Genomic DNA, 19613 nt, shown 5'->3' on the forward strand with positions numbered 1-19613 from the left:
GATGAGAGACTAGCTGTTGTAATCATTCTGTGCACAAAGACAATCTGTGCTGCAAATATATTTGAAACGTAATATATGTAATAATTAACCATGCTATTATTCAGTTACAAGTTATTATAACAAAATATCAATATAAGTTTCAAAAGAAGAGATGTATCTCCAAGTTTGTGAGGCTAAAAATCCACACAGCATGGCACAGACTTTTGTGGAAAATTTCTTGCCCTCATAACCTCAGGGTGGCTAACAATTCAAAAAGCAAACAGGGGATATAAACAATTACATTGCCAGATAAGATTCTAGTTCTTAGCAGATTTAGTCATTTATAACAACCTATAATGACATTTTATTTGTGTTTTAATAAATAAAGTTTGCCTGGAGATAAGAGTGCGAAGCAGTCACACTAGCTAGCCATAGAGGCCAGGCAGTGATGGTGCACACCTTTAATCCCAGCACAAGAGAGTAATATAAGATGGAAGGAGACAGGAGCTCAGGGTCTCAGTCTGCAGTCTGAGGTTTGGTGGACAACATTGCAGTTTATAGTCACCCTGAGGATAGGATCACCCCTTTGTTTCTCTGAGCCTTGGTAGAGGTAAAAACTCTAGTGACTGTCTGCTTTGCTTTTCTGATCTTCAGGGTGGACCCCAATATTTGTCTCTGGGTTTTTATTATTTGTGGTACAACAACTCCCTTATGAGAATGAGCAAGAAGTCTACTTTACCTCCTTCCAAAGAAAATAACCTCTGCTAACCTAAGGACCCCTCAAAAATTTCCTCTTAAAGTTTCCATGTTAACGTCACTATACTATCTCATTAGCATATATAATATCCTATATGACATCACAAACACCGAGAACAGAAAAAAAACATCAAAATACCTGTTCACCTTAATATAGAGGAGAAAACATGATTTCAAAAGCAAATACACTATGCTTTCCCTTGTTAGAGACCATTAGATCTTTTTAATTGATTAAATAAAATTAATTTGGACGTAAAATATATGATGTGGGATGTCCTTCTGTATAGAAGTTGTTTCTATTGGTTAATGAACAAAGTTGTTTCAGCAAATGTCTTAGCAGAGTAAAGCCAGGTGGGAAATCTAAACAGAGATTATGAGTAAGCAGAATCAAAGAGATGTCATGTGACTGCTGAAAGAGAAAGATGCCAGAATATTACCAGTAGGTCATAGCCTCATGAGAATACATAAATTAATAAAAATATGTTAATTTAATATGTAAGAGCTAGTTAGGAATATTCTTGAGCGTTTGGCCAAACAGTGTAGTAATAATATAGTTTTTGTGTGATTATTCTGGTCAGGGTTACCAAGAAATGAAAGTGTAGTCTCTGTATACAAATATAAGCATCCAGAAGCCTCTGTGTTTTTTTTTTTGTTTTGTTTTGTTATTGTAAATTGTTTTGATCTCTTATATTTTTTAAAGAAGAAAAATCCTTTTAAAATGTGTCTAAATGTTTTTGAGGAAAGTTTTAAATATTATCTTCGTTAAGGTTTTTATTGCAGTGATGAAACACCATGGCCAAACAGGAAGTTGGGGAGGAAAGAGTTATTTGTCATATAACATCCATATCACACTGTTCAACATTGAAAGAAGTCAGGACAGGAACTCAAACAGGGCAGGTGCTAATGTCAAGGCCATGGGGGGTACTACTCACTGTCTTGCTTCCCTTGTTTTGCTAAGTCTGCTTTCTTAAAGAACCCAGGACCACCAGCCCACAGGTAGCCCCACCTGCCATAGTGTGGGACCTCATCCATCAATCACTAATAAAGAAAATGCCTTACAGGCCTGCCTATAACCTGATCTTATGGAGGTATTTTTAATCACTTATTTCTTTAATTTCCTCTTACATTCCAACTACAGTTCTCCCACCCCACTCCTCCCACCACCTCTCACCCCCCAGTCCACCTCCCATCTACTCCTCCTACCAGGTAAGAGTTTCCATAGGGAGTCAACAAAGTCTGGCATGTTAAGTTGGGACAGGGCCAAGTCCCTCCCGCCTGTATTAAGGCTGAGCAAGCATCCCACCTTAGGGAATGGGTTCCAACAAGCTAGCTCATGTACCAGGGTGGAGGCATTTTCTTGATTTGGGTTACTTCCTCCCAGATGACTTTAGGTTTTGTCAAATTGACACAAAGCTACTCAGCACAGAGAAGAAATTATCTATCAGTTATAGTCCCATTTCCCATGGCCCATGGCCTGACACTGCCAAGCGTTTCATAATATTGACTGGGATTGTCTAGGTCTAGGCCACATTACCTGTCCAGAGGTGGTACAACTCTGTTTCATCTTCCCTTCCTTTGTGGCTTATTTTACATAAGAAAATGGCGTGTTTTACATACCCCTCTCATCAATTAAAATTTAGCTCTGATGTAGTTTTTTTTGATATTCCCTGTCTCAGGCTTCCCTTACTCATTTGTCTCCACTTCAGAACATTTATCTTGAGCAATTCTGACCGGTAAATAACTTCTAGAAAGCTGCACTTGAATGCTTGTGAAGATGAATATTTGAAAGTTTTTTCAATATATACATTGTTCATTAGTTTGTATACACAATGAGTTTTTTCTGCCACTTCATTTAGCTTGCTACTAAGAAGCAAGGGTGTATTTTTCTTTCTTTGTCAAAAACAAGTTCTCTGATGCTTTCTCTTTAGTTTTTGACCCCAAGAAATTGTAGGTTGTTTTAAGTGTATCATTCTACAGCTGAATTAAAATTTGGGAACTAATGGACCAAGGGCAGATGCCAGAAGTGAATGTGGGTATGACCTAACAAAAGATGCTTGTTTCGTGAGTAGATTTTGTCCGTGGGATACCACTTTCTCATGTTCTCTCTGAAGTATGTTTTCCAACTAGATTGCATTATGGTTGGCCCCACTTAGATTGATCTAAAGGAGGAGAATTGCACATTTGGCCTAGTAGCAAATGCTCTATTATTATTTGGCAGTTGCTGCTTAGACTGTAGCCTTGAGAGGAAGCTGCTCTGATTCACTGTGATTACAAACAATCACATATGAGTGGCTACCAGTGAGATCATAAGTAGCCCCTGCTTGGCACAATTGATCTGATGGCATTTAGAGGCCCAGCTCTCAACTCGGACTAGACGCCTCTGTTATTATGGGAAGTGTTAATTAACCAGAAGTACTAATTAACCTTGACCTTAGAAAGCACGTTTCTGATACAGAGAAGGCGTCAAGAATGTACGAACTTTTAACTTGTTGCCAAGAAACAGCTGACGTTGATCTTCAGCCATTTGCTGTTTGGATCTAGAGAATTCTTATTAAGCATAAATGCCAGGGTATAGTTTTGCTATGAAAGATATTTATAATATTACAGTTTCTATGAGGCTGTCCCTAATGGAAAAGTTACAGTTAAGAGTTTATTTGTCTCAGTGCCATAAATGCACTGTTTTATTTAATTATTCTTAACTGCATGCATGATGGAGATTTTGCCTGATATGTATTTGCAGAAACAAATTAATATATCTTAGACGCCCAAGCATGAAAAAGCATGTTTGTGTACATATTTGCATCTACACATTGTGAAGTTGAAAAATGGACATTTCTTATCATTTTGAAAAACGGTCTAAAAAAATCATGCATTTAGTAAAAGTTACTAAACTGATGGTGTGACCTGCCCACACCTACCCAGTGGAGATAATCAATAGTTAGGAATCTACAGGTCCACTAATAGAACAGGCAGAATTAATACATTTTCAGGAAAACGGAATCTGAGACCAAGTCAAAATGGGAAATAAATAATAGAATCACAAATTTAGATAAAAGAAAAACTATGAGGACAATATAAATTACCATATGGGTACATGCCCAAAGAATATATTTGTACAATTATTATTAGTCCTGTGGTAATAATGTCTAGGGGGCTTAGATTTTCACAGAATGCAACAAATAAAAACTGAAATGCTACAATGACTGTGGTAGGGCAAAAGAAATTAAATGATTTGAAGATCTTTATATTATCAATAAAATAATATAAGGGCCAAGATATAGAAGTCTTTCAAGAGTCAAATTGTATAGATCAAGTTTTAAGTATGACTTGTGGCAGAATAATATAAAATAGAACTGTAATAAGAAATTAGTATAAAACTATAGAGAAAATGTGTAATGTTAAAAAGATGAGGAAAATATGAAAGCTAAAACAAGCATAAAGATGGTAGATTTAAGTTGAACTTTCTGAATAATAATATGGAATAGAAATATGATAACTAATGGATTTCAAACAGAAATAAAATAATAGCATTGGCATAGTGTATATGGAGGAGTCACCATAATATAAGAACAATGAAAATGAGAAGTAATGTAGGTATACAGACAAGTACTAGCCAGAACCAATACAGGATACTGCCAGAGTGAGACATAGGGCTGTGGGAATGGGTAGTGCGCCTGCTTGGCACCACGATATTGTTTAGTTTAAATGTCATGCATGAGGACACCCATGATGAAGGCAAATGAGCAAAGTAGAACATGTTAATAGCAGTTTTTCAAACAAAACTTTAGCTATGTATATATATAGGTACATATATATTTACACATACATATGAAGAATATTCACAGAAATGCTGGTTTTAGTTTGTCACTCCAAATACTTTGATTTATTTTCTACAAGTACAGAATACCTTTTTTTCTTATTTAATCCTGAATTCCTTAATTTCTCATACAAATTATTATGATCTACATATAATTTTATAGTTTCTATGCATCATTCTGTTGATTCATAAGGGAAAGATGTAGGAGGAGGGGCTGTTTGTTGGTTCTGGGCCTTCCAGCTAGCTTATACCCAAAATAATCACACAGAAACTGAATTATTTAAATCACTGTTTGGCCCATTAGCTCATGCTTCTTATTGGTTAGCTCTTACATATTAATTTAACCCATTTCTATTAATCTGTGTATAGCCACATTGCTGTGGCTTACTGGCTAATGTTCCAAGCAGCATCTGTCTCCAGCAGCTCCATACTGTCTGTCTGACTCAGCCCTCTTTCTCCTAGAATACAGCAATTCTTTATTCATTAACCAATAAAAGCAACACACAGACAGAAGGACCTCCCACACCAGAAAGACATGATAGAGTTGATGAATAAAACACTTTTTTTCTGAGTTTTATCTCAAACAGGCATACATGGCATTTCCTCCGAAGGTTTAATGTTAAATGTTTTGTACTTCCTTGAGATACCAGCTTTAAACAAAGAAAAATCAGCTTATGGTGTCAATGTGTGCTTGAACTTCTTCATTAGTAAATAACTGGAAAAATACTGACTTAATGCCCAAGTGTGGCCAGAGTGCTTAATCACAGCACTCAAGAAGACAGAGGCAGACGAATCTCAATGAGTTCAAAGCCACCCTGGTCTACAGAATGAGTTCCAGGACAGTCAAAGATGCACAGATAAAGCCTGTCTCAAAAAAAAAAACTCAAAATAATAATAAAATAGCAAAGTATCAAGGTTCTTTCTTTTAGTTCTGATAATTCTCTTTTACAGATAGCATCAGGAGAAAAATGAGGATCTTCTAATTATGCAATGTGCAATATTGAAGTGGTGGTTAAAAACACTGCAAATAAAGAACGGCACCAGAACCAGAATGTTGATATAGATATATGTTCATATGTGCCTATAATACACACATGCATAATTTTATATGTGTATATGTATATATATGTATATTGCTATATGTATACATGTGTGTATGTGTATATATGTATATATACACACTATGTGTGTGTATATGTGTGGATATATTTGTCTATATAGATAAAGAGAGAAAAAAAGAGAAAGGGGGAAGGAAAAAGGGGGTACTAGGAGTATGAAGAAGGAGGGCCGGATAACTATCCCCATCTGGTGGCAAAAGCACCCAACTTCAGCTAGATCCCAGAATCCTGACATAAAAGTAGCAATAAACACTTTCAGACAGCGTTCAGTGCGATAGGAATGCTGTCCTTTCAGTAATAATAAGCTTCTGGAAATACCATTATTGTGAGATTCAGTTTAGCAAAGGTTGATTATTAGAACAGCATCTTCATGTAACAGAAAGGAGTGGACAACTCTCAGGATCAGAGAGATCAGCACAAATGTCACTTGCCAGATACCTGTTGCTCCTTTCAGCCAGGACTTGGGTCATCATGCAAATGGTTGTATCTTGACATGATACATTTCTTTTCCTAGATGTTTTAGTATGGAGCAATGATCGAGTTATTCGCTGGATACAAGCGATTGGACTTCGAGAATATGCAAATAATATTCTGGAGAGTGGAGTGCATGGCTCACTTATAGCCCTCGACGAGAACTTTGACTACAGCAGCTTGGCTTTATTGTTGCAGATTCCAACACAGAACACCCAGGCAAGCAAGCCCTTTTGTGCCGCCCTTCACTGGGTCTTGATTAATAGAATAACAAGTATTTCTCTTGGGAAAATATAGGGCTGTGAATTTATCTTTGTTTTTACTAAAACGATCTTAATTAGCACACAAGAATCCTCACATATGTGAAGTTTAAACTGGACAATGTGCAGCATGCTTATAATTCCAACACTTTGGTGACTGAGGTATATGGATCACTAGTTCAAATCCAGACTGGGATAGTGTCTTCCTAGCCTTTGTATTCATAGTAATTAAAATATATATATATGGAGAGGGAGAGAGGAGAGAGAAAGATGGAGGGGGTAAGAAAGAGAGAAAGAGAAAGAGAGAGAACAGAGTGTTGTTTAGTCTAGACATATGTATTTCCTTAGACATTTTCATTTTGTTGTGATAAAAACTTTTAAAATGGCCAGGCTGATCTTCACCTTGGGCAAACCTGGTCTATGCAATGAGTTCCAAGCCAGCCAGGGCTAGAGATAAAAACAGTCACAAAGAAATTGGGATATTTCTTCTACCTTCAGTAGTTCAAAATATATTATAGTTCCCTCCAGTTATGTGGATAACTTGCAACCCTTTAACTTGGTGTCCACTGAGCAGCCTTGTTCTCTCTGCTCCATTAACCACAATCCCACACTCAAATTCTGGAAGCTCAAATTCCACATGTGCCTGACATGTGTGTACAACTCTCTCTGTCCCTTGCTTATTCCTTTAATATGTTCATAATTTCTTTCACAGAAATTTTAATTTTAAGATAATGTTGCTAGTCAAACACAACCTTAAAATTAAAAAAGCAGGTGCTGGAGAGATGGCTCAGTGGTTAAGAGCACTGGCTGTTCTTCCCACTAATCCAGGTTCAATTCCCAGCACCCACATTTTGGCTCACACATGTCTGTAACTCAAGTTCCAGGGCTTCTAACACCCTCCCACAGACACACATACAGACAAAACACCAATGAACATAAAAATATTATTTTCAAAAACTGGAAAGGCAGAGACTTGGAGTTTCTGTGACATAGCCCCCCTACCTGCATATCATGTCTGTGACTGATAGCTTTCGGCCTCTGATAAGCAGTCCCTTCTCTTTATCTGTTTAATAATACTTACATTTAACTGAGTGTCCTGGTGATCCCTAAATAAGGAGAGTTCTATGTTTCAGCAGAGTTCCATGCAAATTAAAATGCCTCTACTGCCCAGCCCATAAAAAGAACATTTGAAGAGCTAGAACACAAGAATCCTTACATATGTGAAGTTTAAACTGGGCAATGTGCTGCACGCTTGTAATTCCAACGCTTTGGTGACTGAGGCACAGAGATCACTAGTTCAAAGCCAGCCTGGGATAGTGTCTTCCTAGCCTTCGTATTCATAATAAGACTTTGTTAAAAACAAACAAACAAAATGAAAAACAGAAAAAAAAAAAAACTAAAGTATAAAGTTTGTGATTTACTTATTGTCAGCTTGATAAAATCCAAGGCAATACTACTTGATTTTGTTTTTAACATTTTAAATTTTACATAAAATGCTGAATTGGAATTAAATTAAGTAATTGAACAAAGAGCTCTTTGACTACAGCCGTTTAAAAAAGGGCATCTTTCTACTAAAATGGTTTTTTTTTGTAACGCATCTTCAGATAAATAAAACCGTTATGTTGTTTGAATAAAATGTAACTTTTGAATAAAATGACAGTAACTTTGATTTGATATCAACAGGCCAGGCAAATTCTTGAACGCGAGTACAATAACCTCTTGGCCCTGGGAACGGAGCGGCGACTGGATGAAGTGAGTTGTCACCTCACGTTCAGAAGTCCCTTACAACTGGCACTAGCCTTCCCCAGAGAAGGGCAAACCAATCAGTTGTGCAATTCTAAATGGTCAATCCTAAAATCATGGAAACAAGTACCATTATACAGACTGAGCAAATTATATGTAGAAACATGCAATAACAATTTGGGAAGTTTTGGAGGTAGTAAGGAAAGAAATATAATTATATTGTAATGTCAAAAATAAAGAAGAGGCCTTGAACTTGAGGGTTAGAGCATGGGAGGGATTGTAGAAAAATTAAAAAAAAAAAACAACACTTTAAGTTGTATAATAATTAAGGGTGTCATACAGCCTTAAAATGTAAGATAAGGTTTTATGTTATTGATCAATATTTAATTTAAATAATGCTTCTCCAAATATATACAAGTCAGAGAGGTCATACTATATTGAAATAAATTGTTTCCTTCATCTACCAGTGAACACTGAATATCTGAAGAAATGTAAAACAAAATCATTTTGATATAGTATATATTACTTAGCCTAAAAAGTATCAAATAAAAATGAAATTTAGATATTGACAATAGGAATTTTAACCCTGTATAATATGCAAATTACCTAAATTATCTCCCAAATAGACCTTTAGTGAGAGTCAAATTGACCGTCGCTAAAGGATATGTTATATTGTTCCAATAGAGCCACAACAATTTGTAATGAGTAGTGTCTGTTATTTCTCTATATGTCAGAATAAAATAAATGAGATATTGAAGTAAATTACACATGTGTTATGGAAGGAATGGAGCTAGTCAGAGAACACTGTACCCTGACACAGCATAGATACAGCCCGGTGCCCTGTGCCCTGCCCTGCCCCTCTGACCATTACCTGTTTATAATCAACCAGGAATGCCCTAACTTGCATGGTTCCTATATGCATGGCACAGTACAGAACTGGAAATTACACCGAGAGAAGCTCGTGCTAACCTTCCGGGACTACACAGCCCTATCAAAACTTTGCACAGTACAAATCATGTGCCAGGTGACTGAACACAAAGACACCTTGACAGCAAAAAGACTCCTCTCAAAGTGGAGACCTCTGCAGCAAATTGCCCTGTGTTTTTGGTAGCATTTTACTTATTGGTCAATCTGCTGCTCTCTCAGTATGCACCATCAACTCTTCTTCCTATTCTGGTCTAAATGATGGATTTATTAGCCTTCTCACTCTCCCTGCTACCTCAGTGAGTAGATACTCAGTTTATTACACGTGTGTCTACGTAGCTTCAGTCTTGGTGATCTTTGGAAATATTATCTCTATGGGGTGATTTATGGATTGGTTAGAAATAAACACACACACAAAATGGTGGATTCTATGTTTCTGATTACTAATTCAAATGAAAATATTTGCCTTTGAACAGGTACTTTATATATACAGAAAGAGGAGAGTGATTATTTTATCGAAACATACAAGAATTGGTGACCAGAATTACATCATTTTTTTTTCTCTTTTGAAAATGTTATCCACTCTATTTTTATTATATTCACCCTTCCCCCAACTCCTCCCAAATGTTCCCTCCAAGCCATATATCCAAATTTGGGGCCTAATTCTTATTTGTAAATACAAATCCAGTAAGTGATACCCATATATTTTGGGGTTCACGGACATCCAGAGTGGTCAACCTCCCAGAGACCATACATTCAGAGAAAACTAACTCTCCCGCTTCCCCAACAACTATTGGTTATCAATAGCTCCTAAGCCATGAGTGAGTGAAACATTAGGATCACCTCTTTCTCCGTGCTGCCTCGAGCTTGCATAGGTCTCGGGCCTACTATCACACCCACTGTGAACTCACGTGCACAGCTTCCCTGATGTGCCTAGAGTGTGAAGTGGCGAAATGGAACCATATAAATCCAATGTTCTATTTAGATTAAAAAAATACCTTTAGTATATGATGATTTCAAGGATGTTTAAAGGTAACAAACTATAGATTTGAAATCATATTAAAATTTTATCTAAGAAACTTTTCTATCACATTTACTGTCTCCTTCTGGAACCAACAAAGGAGTTTAAAGTGAAGCATAGCACTCCCCTGTGTACTATTTAAATAAACATGGGAATTTAAATCAACTCTATCAAATGTCCCTGAGCACACAGATGCATGGACTGTAGCTTCTTTGTTTTCATGCCATCAAACTCTAACTCTGTCCTGGCAGAGCGATGACAAGAATTTCAGACGCGGCTCAACCTGGCGAAGGCAGTTCCCTCCTCGTGAAGTCCATGGAATCAGCATGATGCCTGGGTCCTCAGAGACATTACCAGCTGGGTTCAGGTTAACTACAACATCTGGGCAGTCAAGAAAAATGACGACGGATGGTACAGTAGCTTTACACTTCTCCCTATAGCGTAAAAAGCTTGTTTAGCAAAGATATATAATTCTTCAACTTTGCATAGCCTTGATTGATTCTTTTCTTGAGTTGGTTTGCTCTGCTTGAAATTCATTTTGCTTTTTTTATCAAAAGAAAGACAATGTGTAAACTGGCGATGCATGCATCCGTGAGACTTTATACACATTTGAAAAATAATTTACAGCCCTCCAAAAAAACAGTTCCACTAATGTCTAGGAAAAACAACACACACATATACATGATTTGTGTTTCTTTACTCTTATACTGCCAAAATAAATAATCCACATAAAATGCAGGTTTGATTTGAAATCAAATCCGACTCGAAATGGTAATTCACTGTATTGGCACTTTTATACATTGAAATACCAATTTTATGTTTTATCCTTCAAATTAAGTTTCATCAGATATGTTTTGTCTCTGACCAGGCAGAAAGCCTTAAATAAATAATCACAAACATGAAAAGAGAATTAACATGAACAAAACCAACAGTGATTTCCCAATTGCATCTCTCTGTGGACACTAGACTAAGGCTACATACATCCTTCACAAGAGAAACAGTCATTCTGGAGAGTCGGCTCAAATTTCTGTTTTGGAGACATCAAGGAAAAGCAGTCTTTCTCTTGTTTTTCAGATAATAATCTAGACTCTTCATTTCTTTTCAATCTGTTATGGCAATTAAAAATCATCTGTGCATAAAGTGTCTTTGACCCACATTTCTTTAGCATGTTAATATTTTGGAACTTGTTAGCAAGGTTCATGAATAATTTAACATGGTTAAAATTAGTATGGAAGTTTGTCACTACATAGAGAAGAAAGAAAACTGCAACACCACAATCCACAATACCAAGTTCTCTGAGAGTAATCTTCACAGCAAAAGCAGGCTCACCCTGGGGAGTCGCTTTGTGACAGATTTCATCTAAGGAGGACTATATTGCAACTGAAGAGCTCAGCTCGATCACACTCCGGTAAATTTTCATTAGTCACTGGGGCTAGAGAAGAGGAACGTGAGTGGCTCCTGTCTGAGAAAAGATAGTCTATGAATATGGTCAGGATCCCTTTCTGCAGAGAAAACCATTCTCTCTCATCTCTCGTGTGCGAACCTCTAAAGCCCTTTTCTCCTTCGCAGTTCCGTCATCAAGACTGCAGAGGTTAGACAACTCCACGGTTCGCACATACTCATGTTGACAAGCCACTCAAAGGAGGCAGCGCTAACCTGCTGTGAGTAGTGTCTCTTGGCCCAGTGACAAGGAACCGACAGAAAGACGGGGTTTACAGAGACTAGTCAACATACCCCAAACCCTTTGGTATGGCCCTAGCGGCACAGAGGTGTGATCAGCCACTCTAGGAATCTATAAGTCCTGATCCTTCAACTAGCATTTCCTATCATTCCCAGTCTTCTGTGTTTTGCGGTCTGCCTGATAAAGTCCTGCCACTCAGTCATTCCACATTAATGAGTTGCTAAGCATATTATTTTCGGTGGCATTTTATGTTGACACCGATATAGTTTTATTAGTATTTGAACCTCAGACTTCAAGTGTCTGTCTTAGAAGGAAGCCAAAGCAAAACAATAGGAATTTGTGCAAGTTTGCAGTCAAGGTGTGTAAGAGGCAGGAAAATAGATGTAGATTAATATTAACAACAAAGTTGAAAATAAAAATATTAAATTTCCAATGTCTTGTCTCTACCATTATGATTTATGTACGTCGAAATCAAGTATTAATTTTAAGAATCTGGGAAGTATACATAGCAACAAAATTTAGAAAAATTGAGAATAAAAATTACATAAGATATAAGTCATTTATAAGGAATTACCAACCAGCAAAAGGCATTATTTCATCTACATGACATGGAATTTTTCTTTAAAACATTTTTATGAGTAAAACTGCCTTCCTAGATTTAGAAATTTTAAATTTTTGAAAATTCCTTTAACCTAAAATTTGGGTGTACCAAACTACTCTATGATTTCCAATGAGCTGATATTTGGAAAAGAACAGCTTTGCAGCAGTATGCGTACCCAGGGATGGGATAAAAACGCAGAAAGAGAGAGCAGCAATCTGCCTTGTGCTGTTTTTATTTTTCATTGCCTTAAATCAGGATCTCTGTACAACATAGAGTTGTCTTCAGGACTAACATAAGAGCTGACATGTTGCCTTACATGGGTCACTAACAGATAAAAGAGAAAAAAATCTAAGACACATTTTTTAATTTCACAAAATGCTATGCTAATACAATTTTTTTATTGTGATATACTCTTTGGTCTCATAAGGCATGGCTTAGAATATATAATCATATTGCTAAACATGAGACTTTCCAAAATACTGTTTATAACAGATTCAACATATAACATAGTAAATTTCTCAGAAATTTAATAATTCACGAGCTTATAAATGACTAATATTTTTAGTAATGCTTGCTGCTTAGCTCTAGGCTCATGCGTAGAATTAATCTTGAGCTATTTGCAATTTTTCCGTGCATGTCATTCTAGTTCATATTTCCTAGTTATTAAACTTTAAAGGGAATAAGAATATGAATAGGATCATCAAAGGCAGTCTTTACTTTTATTTTGGTGAGAAATTAAAATGACTGTTGTGACCAACAAAGTCAAAACAGACTTCTTATTGATCTTTTGTGTCAGTAAGCGTCATTGGGGGATTTTCCTAGGTTACATCATGGCTGTAATTGGTGGTGAAATACATACAGCTGAACCAGAAACTTCAGAATGTGCTATGGTCTATGGTCTGTCTTGATTAAAGTAAAGCGTCATTTTAAGAACTTTACAATATATGAACTAGAATCTAAATCTATTCTACGGAATAGGTCATTCCAACCCAACTTAATAATTAGCAACCTATAAAATATTCAGAAGGCATGCTGACATTTTATGTGACTATCTCTGTTTCTACTCTAGCTGTACTTTTGCCAAAGTTGAACAAATCCTACGTAACACCCCAGAAATACAGTAAGTGGAGACTAGCAAATGTCACCGATCCACTGTTAGGTCCATGCTAAATAGCTTTCTTTGCACTGAGGTTTTAGACCAGACCTATGCACCCCAGAGGAACAGTGGGAGCCACTGGCTAGGAGCTACCAATGAACTCATGCCCTCCGTTTCCTTTCACAGCTGTCATCTTTCCAGTATACCCGACCTAAAGTGCACTACTGCCTACACAGACGAAGGGAGAAAGCCTTTACGAAGACTGAATTCTAAGGAAATAATATAAGTAACAGTTTACCAAACATTAAACACGTGATTTTGGGGGGAGTCAGATAATAAGTTTGGTTAGTTTCCTATGATTGTAATAAAGCGCTTAAGTCATCTGAAATCCGAGCATCACCCACGTCATAAATTCTGTACATCCGATGCTTTTTTGAGATGGAATTACTTGTTTCTTCATGTTGTTATATACTAGGCATTTATGTATTACTGTGTATCATTTCTTTTTAAATGTGTAAGTCTTCTGTAAATGGATATAAATATGATTTTTTTAAAAAAAATAAAATATATGGTTCATGGAGTCTTGAGTGAACACATTGAACAATTACAAGTCCTGTTTGTATCTTACCATTCCACAATTTCTACAGTCAATCCGTATGTTTCCTAGAGGCATGTGTCATGCTTCAACATGCTTCTTCTCTAAGTCTGTCAAACCTTACAGCGAACACCTGCCTCTGATCATGTAAAAAAAAAATTAAAAAAAAAATAGAGAGAGAATGATTTAACTTGGACCTGGAGCCAAAACTTACCTTTCAAGGCAATCAGGGATGTGATGTCCTCTCTCTGTAGAAATAGCACTGTGATGGCTCAATCTCCTTTTCAACAACAACAACAACAACAACAAAAAGCCAAACTCTGTTTACAAGCATTATATGCAATGCTTTTAAAAATTTATATTAAAAAAAACATTGTCTAATCCTGTTGCCTGTGGACCAGGAAACACACACACACAACACACACACACAACATAGACACACATGCATACAACCCAGACACACACACACACACACACACACACACACACACACAGAGACCTTCTTTATTAAGAACCCCCCACATGTTCATTCAAATACCCTGAACTGCCAGCTAACCCTGGACAGTGAGTGTCAAAGACCGTGGAGTCGGAGGCCCATCTCCACCAGGAACAAAAACGCAAACAAACCGAACCCTTTAGCACCCCACCCTTTTTTAAAATCACTGTTAACAGGGCATTAGCCAGACTCAGATCTGATGTTACTCGTCTACACCTTTAGCTGACATGACTTTTTTTGTGACTTCCCTGAATTCATTTTCATCCGAGGACAAAAGACAGAATGATGAAAATATATAGTGTATAAAAAAGTAGAGAAGAGTCATCTCCTTATTGTGGCTTTATTTGGTGATGTCACTGTTGTTTATTCCTAGTTTATATGGGAGATTTCAAAGTGAAACCTATCTAACAATACCATGGATCGAACTGCTGTTTACCTGCTGCTTGGTCTTATTAAGTGCAAGACCTGTCATTAGTAACTTCTTTCTTTTTTTTTTCTTTTGTATTTTAATTTGTTATATTTGCACGTACATTTGTTTTGATGTCTATTTTTGTTGAACAGATTCAATCAAAAGGTAATGGTAACAGAAGCCCTCTCCATTGTCAATAAAAAAAAATAATGCTTCCAGTTTTCTGCTTAAGCTTTGTTTTCTAGTAGCATAAAATTTAACAAGTTATTCGAATCACAAAGACAATCACTCAGTGATTTCCAATGCAGTTTTCTTCGAAATCAGATCTGCCACTAGAGGGAGGTCTAAACCAGCTGATGGAAGTGTTCTGAATTTAAAAAGAAAATGTTGCTCAAGTAGAACCGGTGTTAAAGGAGCAAGAGCAGCTCGTGATAAGAAGGAAGTTACCTAAATGAAATATTAGAGAAACTAAGATACTCAAACTCTATAAAAAATTATATTCATATTTATACATCAGTAGAGCAACCAAGTTTGCAGAGCTGTAGTGGAAGACTTGTCATAAGTAACATATGAAGAAGAGAAAGATTATTTTGGCTGATATTTTTGGATGATCCAGCTCAAGAATTGGCAGATCTGCATGCTTTGGGAAATCAAATGGTGTGGGACGGCATGGCAGGAAGCATGTACTAGAGAAAACTGCTTGCCCCAAGGCCACGGATAATGACAAACATTGATGGGATTGGAGCCACACAGTCCCCTTGGGAGAGGTCCACTCCAGTGACCTAAGCATTTTCCATCGTCATCGCCTTGTCGGGCACGGGCACTTGGCACAGAAGCTTTGGGGAACATTCCATAGCTAAGCCTAGCAACCAACCACTCACTCAGTTACTGAGTCATTTTCTGCTTTTGAGAGATTAAATTGAAAAAAAAAATTGCTGGTGATATGTACTAGGTACTAACAGTGTGCAACTACTTTCTTCAAGAAAATGCAAAATATGTTTTAATGTATAAGGATATTTAGTCAGATTTGAAAATCAGTTTCAAGGATTGAGTTTAAATTTCTGGGTAGTTTGTTTTTTTTTTTATTTTTCCCATATGACCACCAACACTAGGAACTCAAAAATTTTAGAATATCGACCAAGCCCTTGCAAATACAATTTTATGTAAATAAACCTACCTTTTGACATGTAAAACAAGTTTCATTTAGATCTTTTGAGTGTATTTTATGGGGAAAAATAAATTGGCACACACTTCAGTTACTAAAAGTACTTTTATTTTTAAATGTTTTACAAATTTAAAAATTTCATAAAATACAAGATCACACAGAACCAATTTAGGTAAGTAGAAGTATGGTCACATTTTTTAGATTGTATTATTGCTATCAAAGACACACCCAATTCAATAAACTTCTGCTGAAATTTGGCAAAAAAAAAAGGATTATAGTGAGATTTAAAATAAGAAGTCATTTAATTTTCTCCCCAAATTCTAAACTGTCTGATGCATATGTTATATATTTCATTTCTCTATTTCAGCCACAAGAATGTGGCCACTGTCTCTGGACTGGAGTGGAGAAGTTCCTCACTGAAATATAAGAAACAGCTCCATCCAAAGTGTAACGCACTTGGCTTTTTGGTTTATTTGGTTTTTGTTCTTAGATTCCCACAATTGGAAAACAATGCAGGCCTGTTTGCCAAGGTGTCCCCCTTCAGATCTGTTAAAGAGGAATATCTACAAATGATCTGAAGATAAAAATCCTTCTTCAGGCCTTAAATTTGCCTGAGTTTGTCACTTGCAAACAAAAAAAGATGAATTCAGTTAAAATATCTGACTCCAGTGGGGGAAAATAATGAACTGTGTCATAATGCCAACATATTAAAAATAATAATGATTTTTAACCCTATAGTCTTGATAATGTATAGGATTTACACATGCAATGGGAAACTCAAGGAACTGAACAGGTTCCAGTAATAATATGTATATCCAGTTGGCTTAACTCATGGTACCAAAACAATTGAAGAGAATAAAGATATTTTTTCAGATTTATCAATGAAGAAGCTAGTTTAATCAGTAAAAGTTTCCTTTGAGAAGTCAATTATCATCTATGCAGCAGTCCAAAGAGGCCCAAAGGGAGAGCTATTATATAAAATACACATTATTTTATGACAGGTAAATCCTAATCTGTTGCTTTCCACCTGCATTTAGTGTATTTGAATGGTTATGTTAGAACATTGGGCTCTTCATAATAATATTTCCCAAAAACCAAAGAATTGAGAAATTATTCTGAAAGCTCTCAATAATTCAATGATCACAGTATACTTTTTGGATTTAAATGTATGCTCTGATGAATAACACATGGAGAGCTCTAAGCTAGCTAATTATTTCTTTCTACTCTAGTTAACGGATATACTTCTATAACCTTATTAAAGGCTCATTTTTTAATGTTTTTGAAAAGGCTCAATCATTTTATAGAAGTGTAGATGGAAATAGATGTTAGAGCATAATTTGTAAATGAGTTAACATTTATTCAAAGTAAAAACTTGCAATAAAAGCAGACATTTGGGTTTCTCTTAGAAACCCAGAGGTTCGTGCAGTCTCTCTCCTGAGCCATATTTATCAGGGGACTAATATGGCTGGCTCCTCAATGGAACATAATTTCCAGTACTTAAGGCTTCATATTCTTCTTAAAAATCCCTTGTTGGGATATATGGCTCAAGGCCCCACCATAAATTCATTGATATCCTAGAGTATAGCTCAGTGGAAGAGTGTTTGTCTTATGTGCGGAAGTCTCTGGGTTCGATCCCATAAGAGTAAAAAATTCTAATTTGGAACTTAGTACGATAGTATCCAAGCAACAGGAGTTAGAGAACCAGGGTTTCCAAGACAGCCACACCCATATAGTAGATGTGAGGCCAACTTAGGAGACATGTCACCGTGTCAAAAAAATAAAATAAAATAAAATGAAATGAAAAGAAAAAAAATAAAACAGAATGGGGGAACTCATTGATATTATCTAGAAAGTCTCCTGACTTTTAGAATAAGACTAAAACTTCCCTATTGTTTTTTATATCATTCCTTTGCCACTCCATTTCTATGCCATTTCCTTGAGGCTATTGGTAGATGCAAGCATCAAGACAGACACAATCAACTCGGGCAGGGGATTTCAGGAGCTTTCATTCTACAAAAGGTTTGATGGAAAACTGTCTAGTTTCTCTGCAGATATATGCCTCCCCTAACCCAGTCACAGACAACCTAGAAATGGTACTCCATTCTGGGGCCCTGTGTTGCTAGAGAACCTAGCAATTCTGCTCCATCCTCGGCCCTGTGTTGCTTACACAATCGTCTTTAGAAGATTACCTGTAAACAAGTTAGTCATCTTAAAAACATTAAACATTTGAGGTCCCATAATAACAATGTAAATTATATTTTACCTTGATTTGAATTTAGATTTTGATCAAAGTGTGGCTGATTCTTATCTCCTGGAAGTGTGCTTATGTTACAGATGTTTTCAATTGAAATGTGTTTGTAAGGCACATGAATTTATAAAAATGTATACACCAAAGACATGTTCCTTAATATGCAAGATAACATATAATGATCCACGTTACAGGAAAGAGGTAACAATATGAACTGGCTCACATAACATAACATAAAATAACATCACATAAAATACAGCCCTTTCATGGGTTATTAGACTGATTTAATTCTAAGGCTCACATTTGAGTTAAAAATGAAATTTTAAGTGTTTACTTATAGAAAATAAACAACTTAAATCCAGCTAGAAGATGAAGACAGACTGACTGGATATAGTAAATAAAAATCACAAGCTCTGCCTCAGCACTTCTTCTATGTGACCAAAAATGCTGGGGTCCTCAATAGTAGGCGTTACCTGAAAAGAAATGAACAACATCAGATGCTCACATCCCCTTTAACTTCTCAAGGACTTTTTGTACAAAAACAGTGATATACTTTGTTTTAGCACTCATATTTTTTGTTTTGTTATGCTTTTAACTTTCTTTTGAGGTTTTTCTTTTTTTAAAAAAAAATATTTATTTATTATGTATACAATATTCCCCTATGTATGTATGCCTGCAGGCCAGAAGAGGGCACCAGACCCCATTACAGATGGTTGTGAGCCACCATGTGGTTGCTGGGAATTGAACTCAGGACCTTTGGAAGAGCAGGCAATGCTCTTAACCTCTGAGCCATCTCTCCAGCCCTGAGGTTTTTCTTTTTTGACACAGTGACTCCTGTAGTATAGGCTGGCTTCAAACACCTTACCTAGCAATGGTCAGCCTTGAGCTCCTGATTTCCCTGACTTTACTTCCCAAATCTAGGGTTACAGGCCACATGATTTACGCCCCCAATTATTTCACAAAAAGAAAAGAAACAGATAAAATATGTGAAGTAGGGACCTTCAAGTACAATACTTAAAGTTTAATCTTTAGGAATAGTCAAGGAAATAGTGTGTTTAGCAAAATTGTTGGTATGTCCACGGAGTCTCCAGAATTTGTGTTTGTCTATTCAGAAATTCCCTCAGACAAATGATTCTTACAATTCTATTAAAATTATTGATGAATTTATAGATGTTCATGACAATCATATGCATTGACATTGGAACATGTAAGTAGAATCAGTCTAAAGTTTCC

The 19613-nt window shown here is 36.3% G+C and overlaps 2 protein-coding genes across 4 annotated transcripts in view; one reads left to right on the forward strand and one right to left on the reverse strand.

Annotated features, from left to right (window-relative positions):
* The window catches only part of Ppfia2 (PTPRF interacting protein alpha 2), a 321929-nt gene extending 306626 nt beyond the window's left edge, over positions 1-15303 (forward strand). For 2 of the 3 annotated variants that reach the window (XM_050135584.1, XM_050135585.1), the window contains exons 26-30: positions 6185-6360; positions 8085-8153; positions 10341-10500; positions 11659-11750; positions 13654-15302. In XM_050135584.1, the coding sequence (XP_049991541.1) occupies positions 6185-6360; positions 8085-8153; positions 10341-10500; positions 11659-11717 (464 nt within the window). In that variant the 3' untranslated portion in view covers positions 11718-11750; positions 13654-15302. Of the gene's footprint in view, positions 1-6184; positions 6361-8084; positions 8154-10340; positions 10501-11658; positions 11751-13653 lie in introns of all 3 variants that reach the window. The other variant, XM_050135586.1, reaches the window with a different exon arrangement.
* Positions 15304-16218: 915 nt separating this feature from the next.
* Positions 16219-19613, reverse strand: part of Acss3 (acyl-CoA synthetase short chain family member 3) — a 156008-nt gene continuing 152613 nt past the window's right edge. Inside the window, exon 16 of the mRNA XM_050135474.1 lies at positions 16219-18853. Coding sequence (XP_049991431.1) covers positions 18785-18853 — 69 coding nt within the window. The 3' untranslated portion in view covers positions 16219-18784. The remainder of the gene's footprint in view (positions 18854-19613) is intronic.

This window comes from Alexandromys fortis, unplaced genomic scaffold (assembly GCF_014885135.2).
Source record: "Alexandromys fortis isolate MF-2015 unplaced genomic scaffold, M_Fortis_MF-2015_v1.1 scaffold_24, whole genome shotgun sequence".
NCBI classification, from domain to species: domain Eukaryota; kingdom Metazoa; phylum Chordata; class Mammalia; order Rodentia; family Cricetidae; genus Alexandromys; species Alexandromys fortis.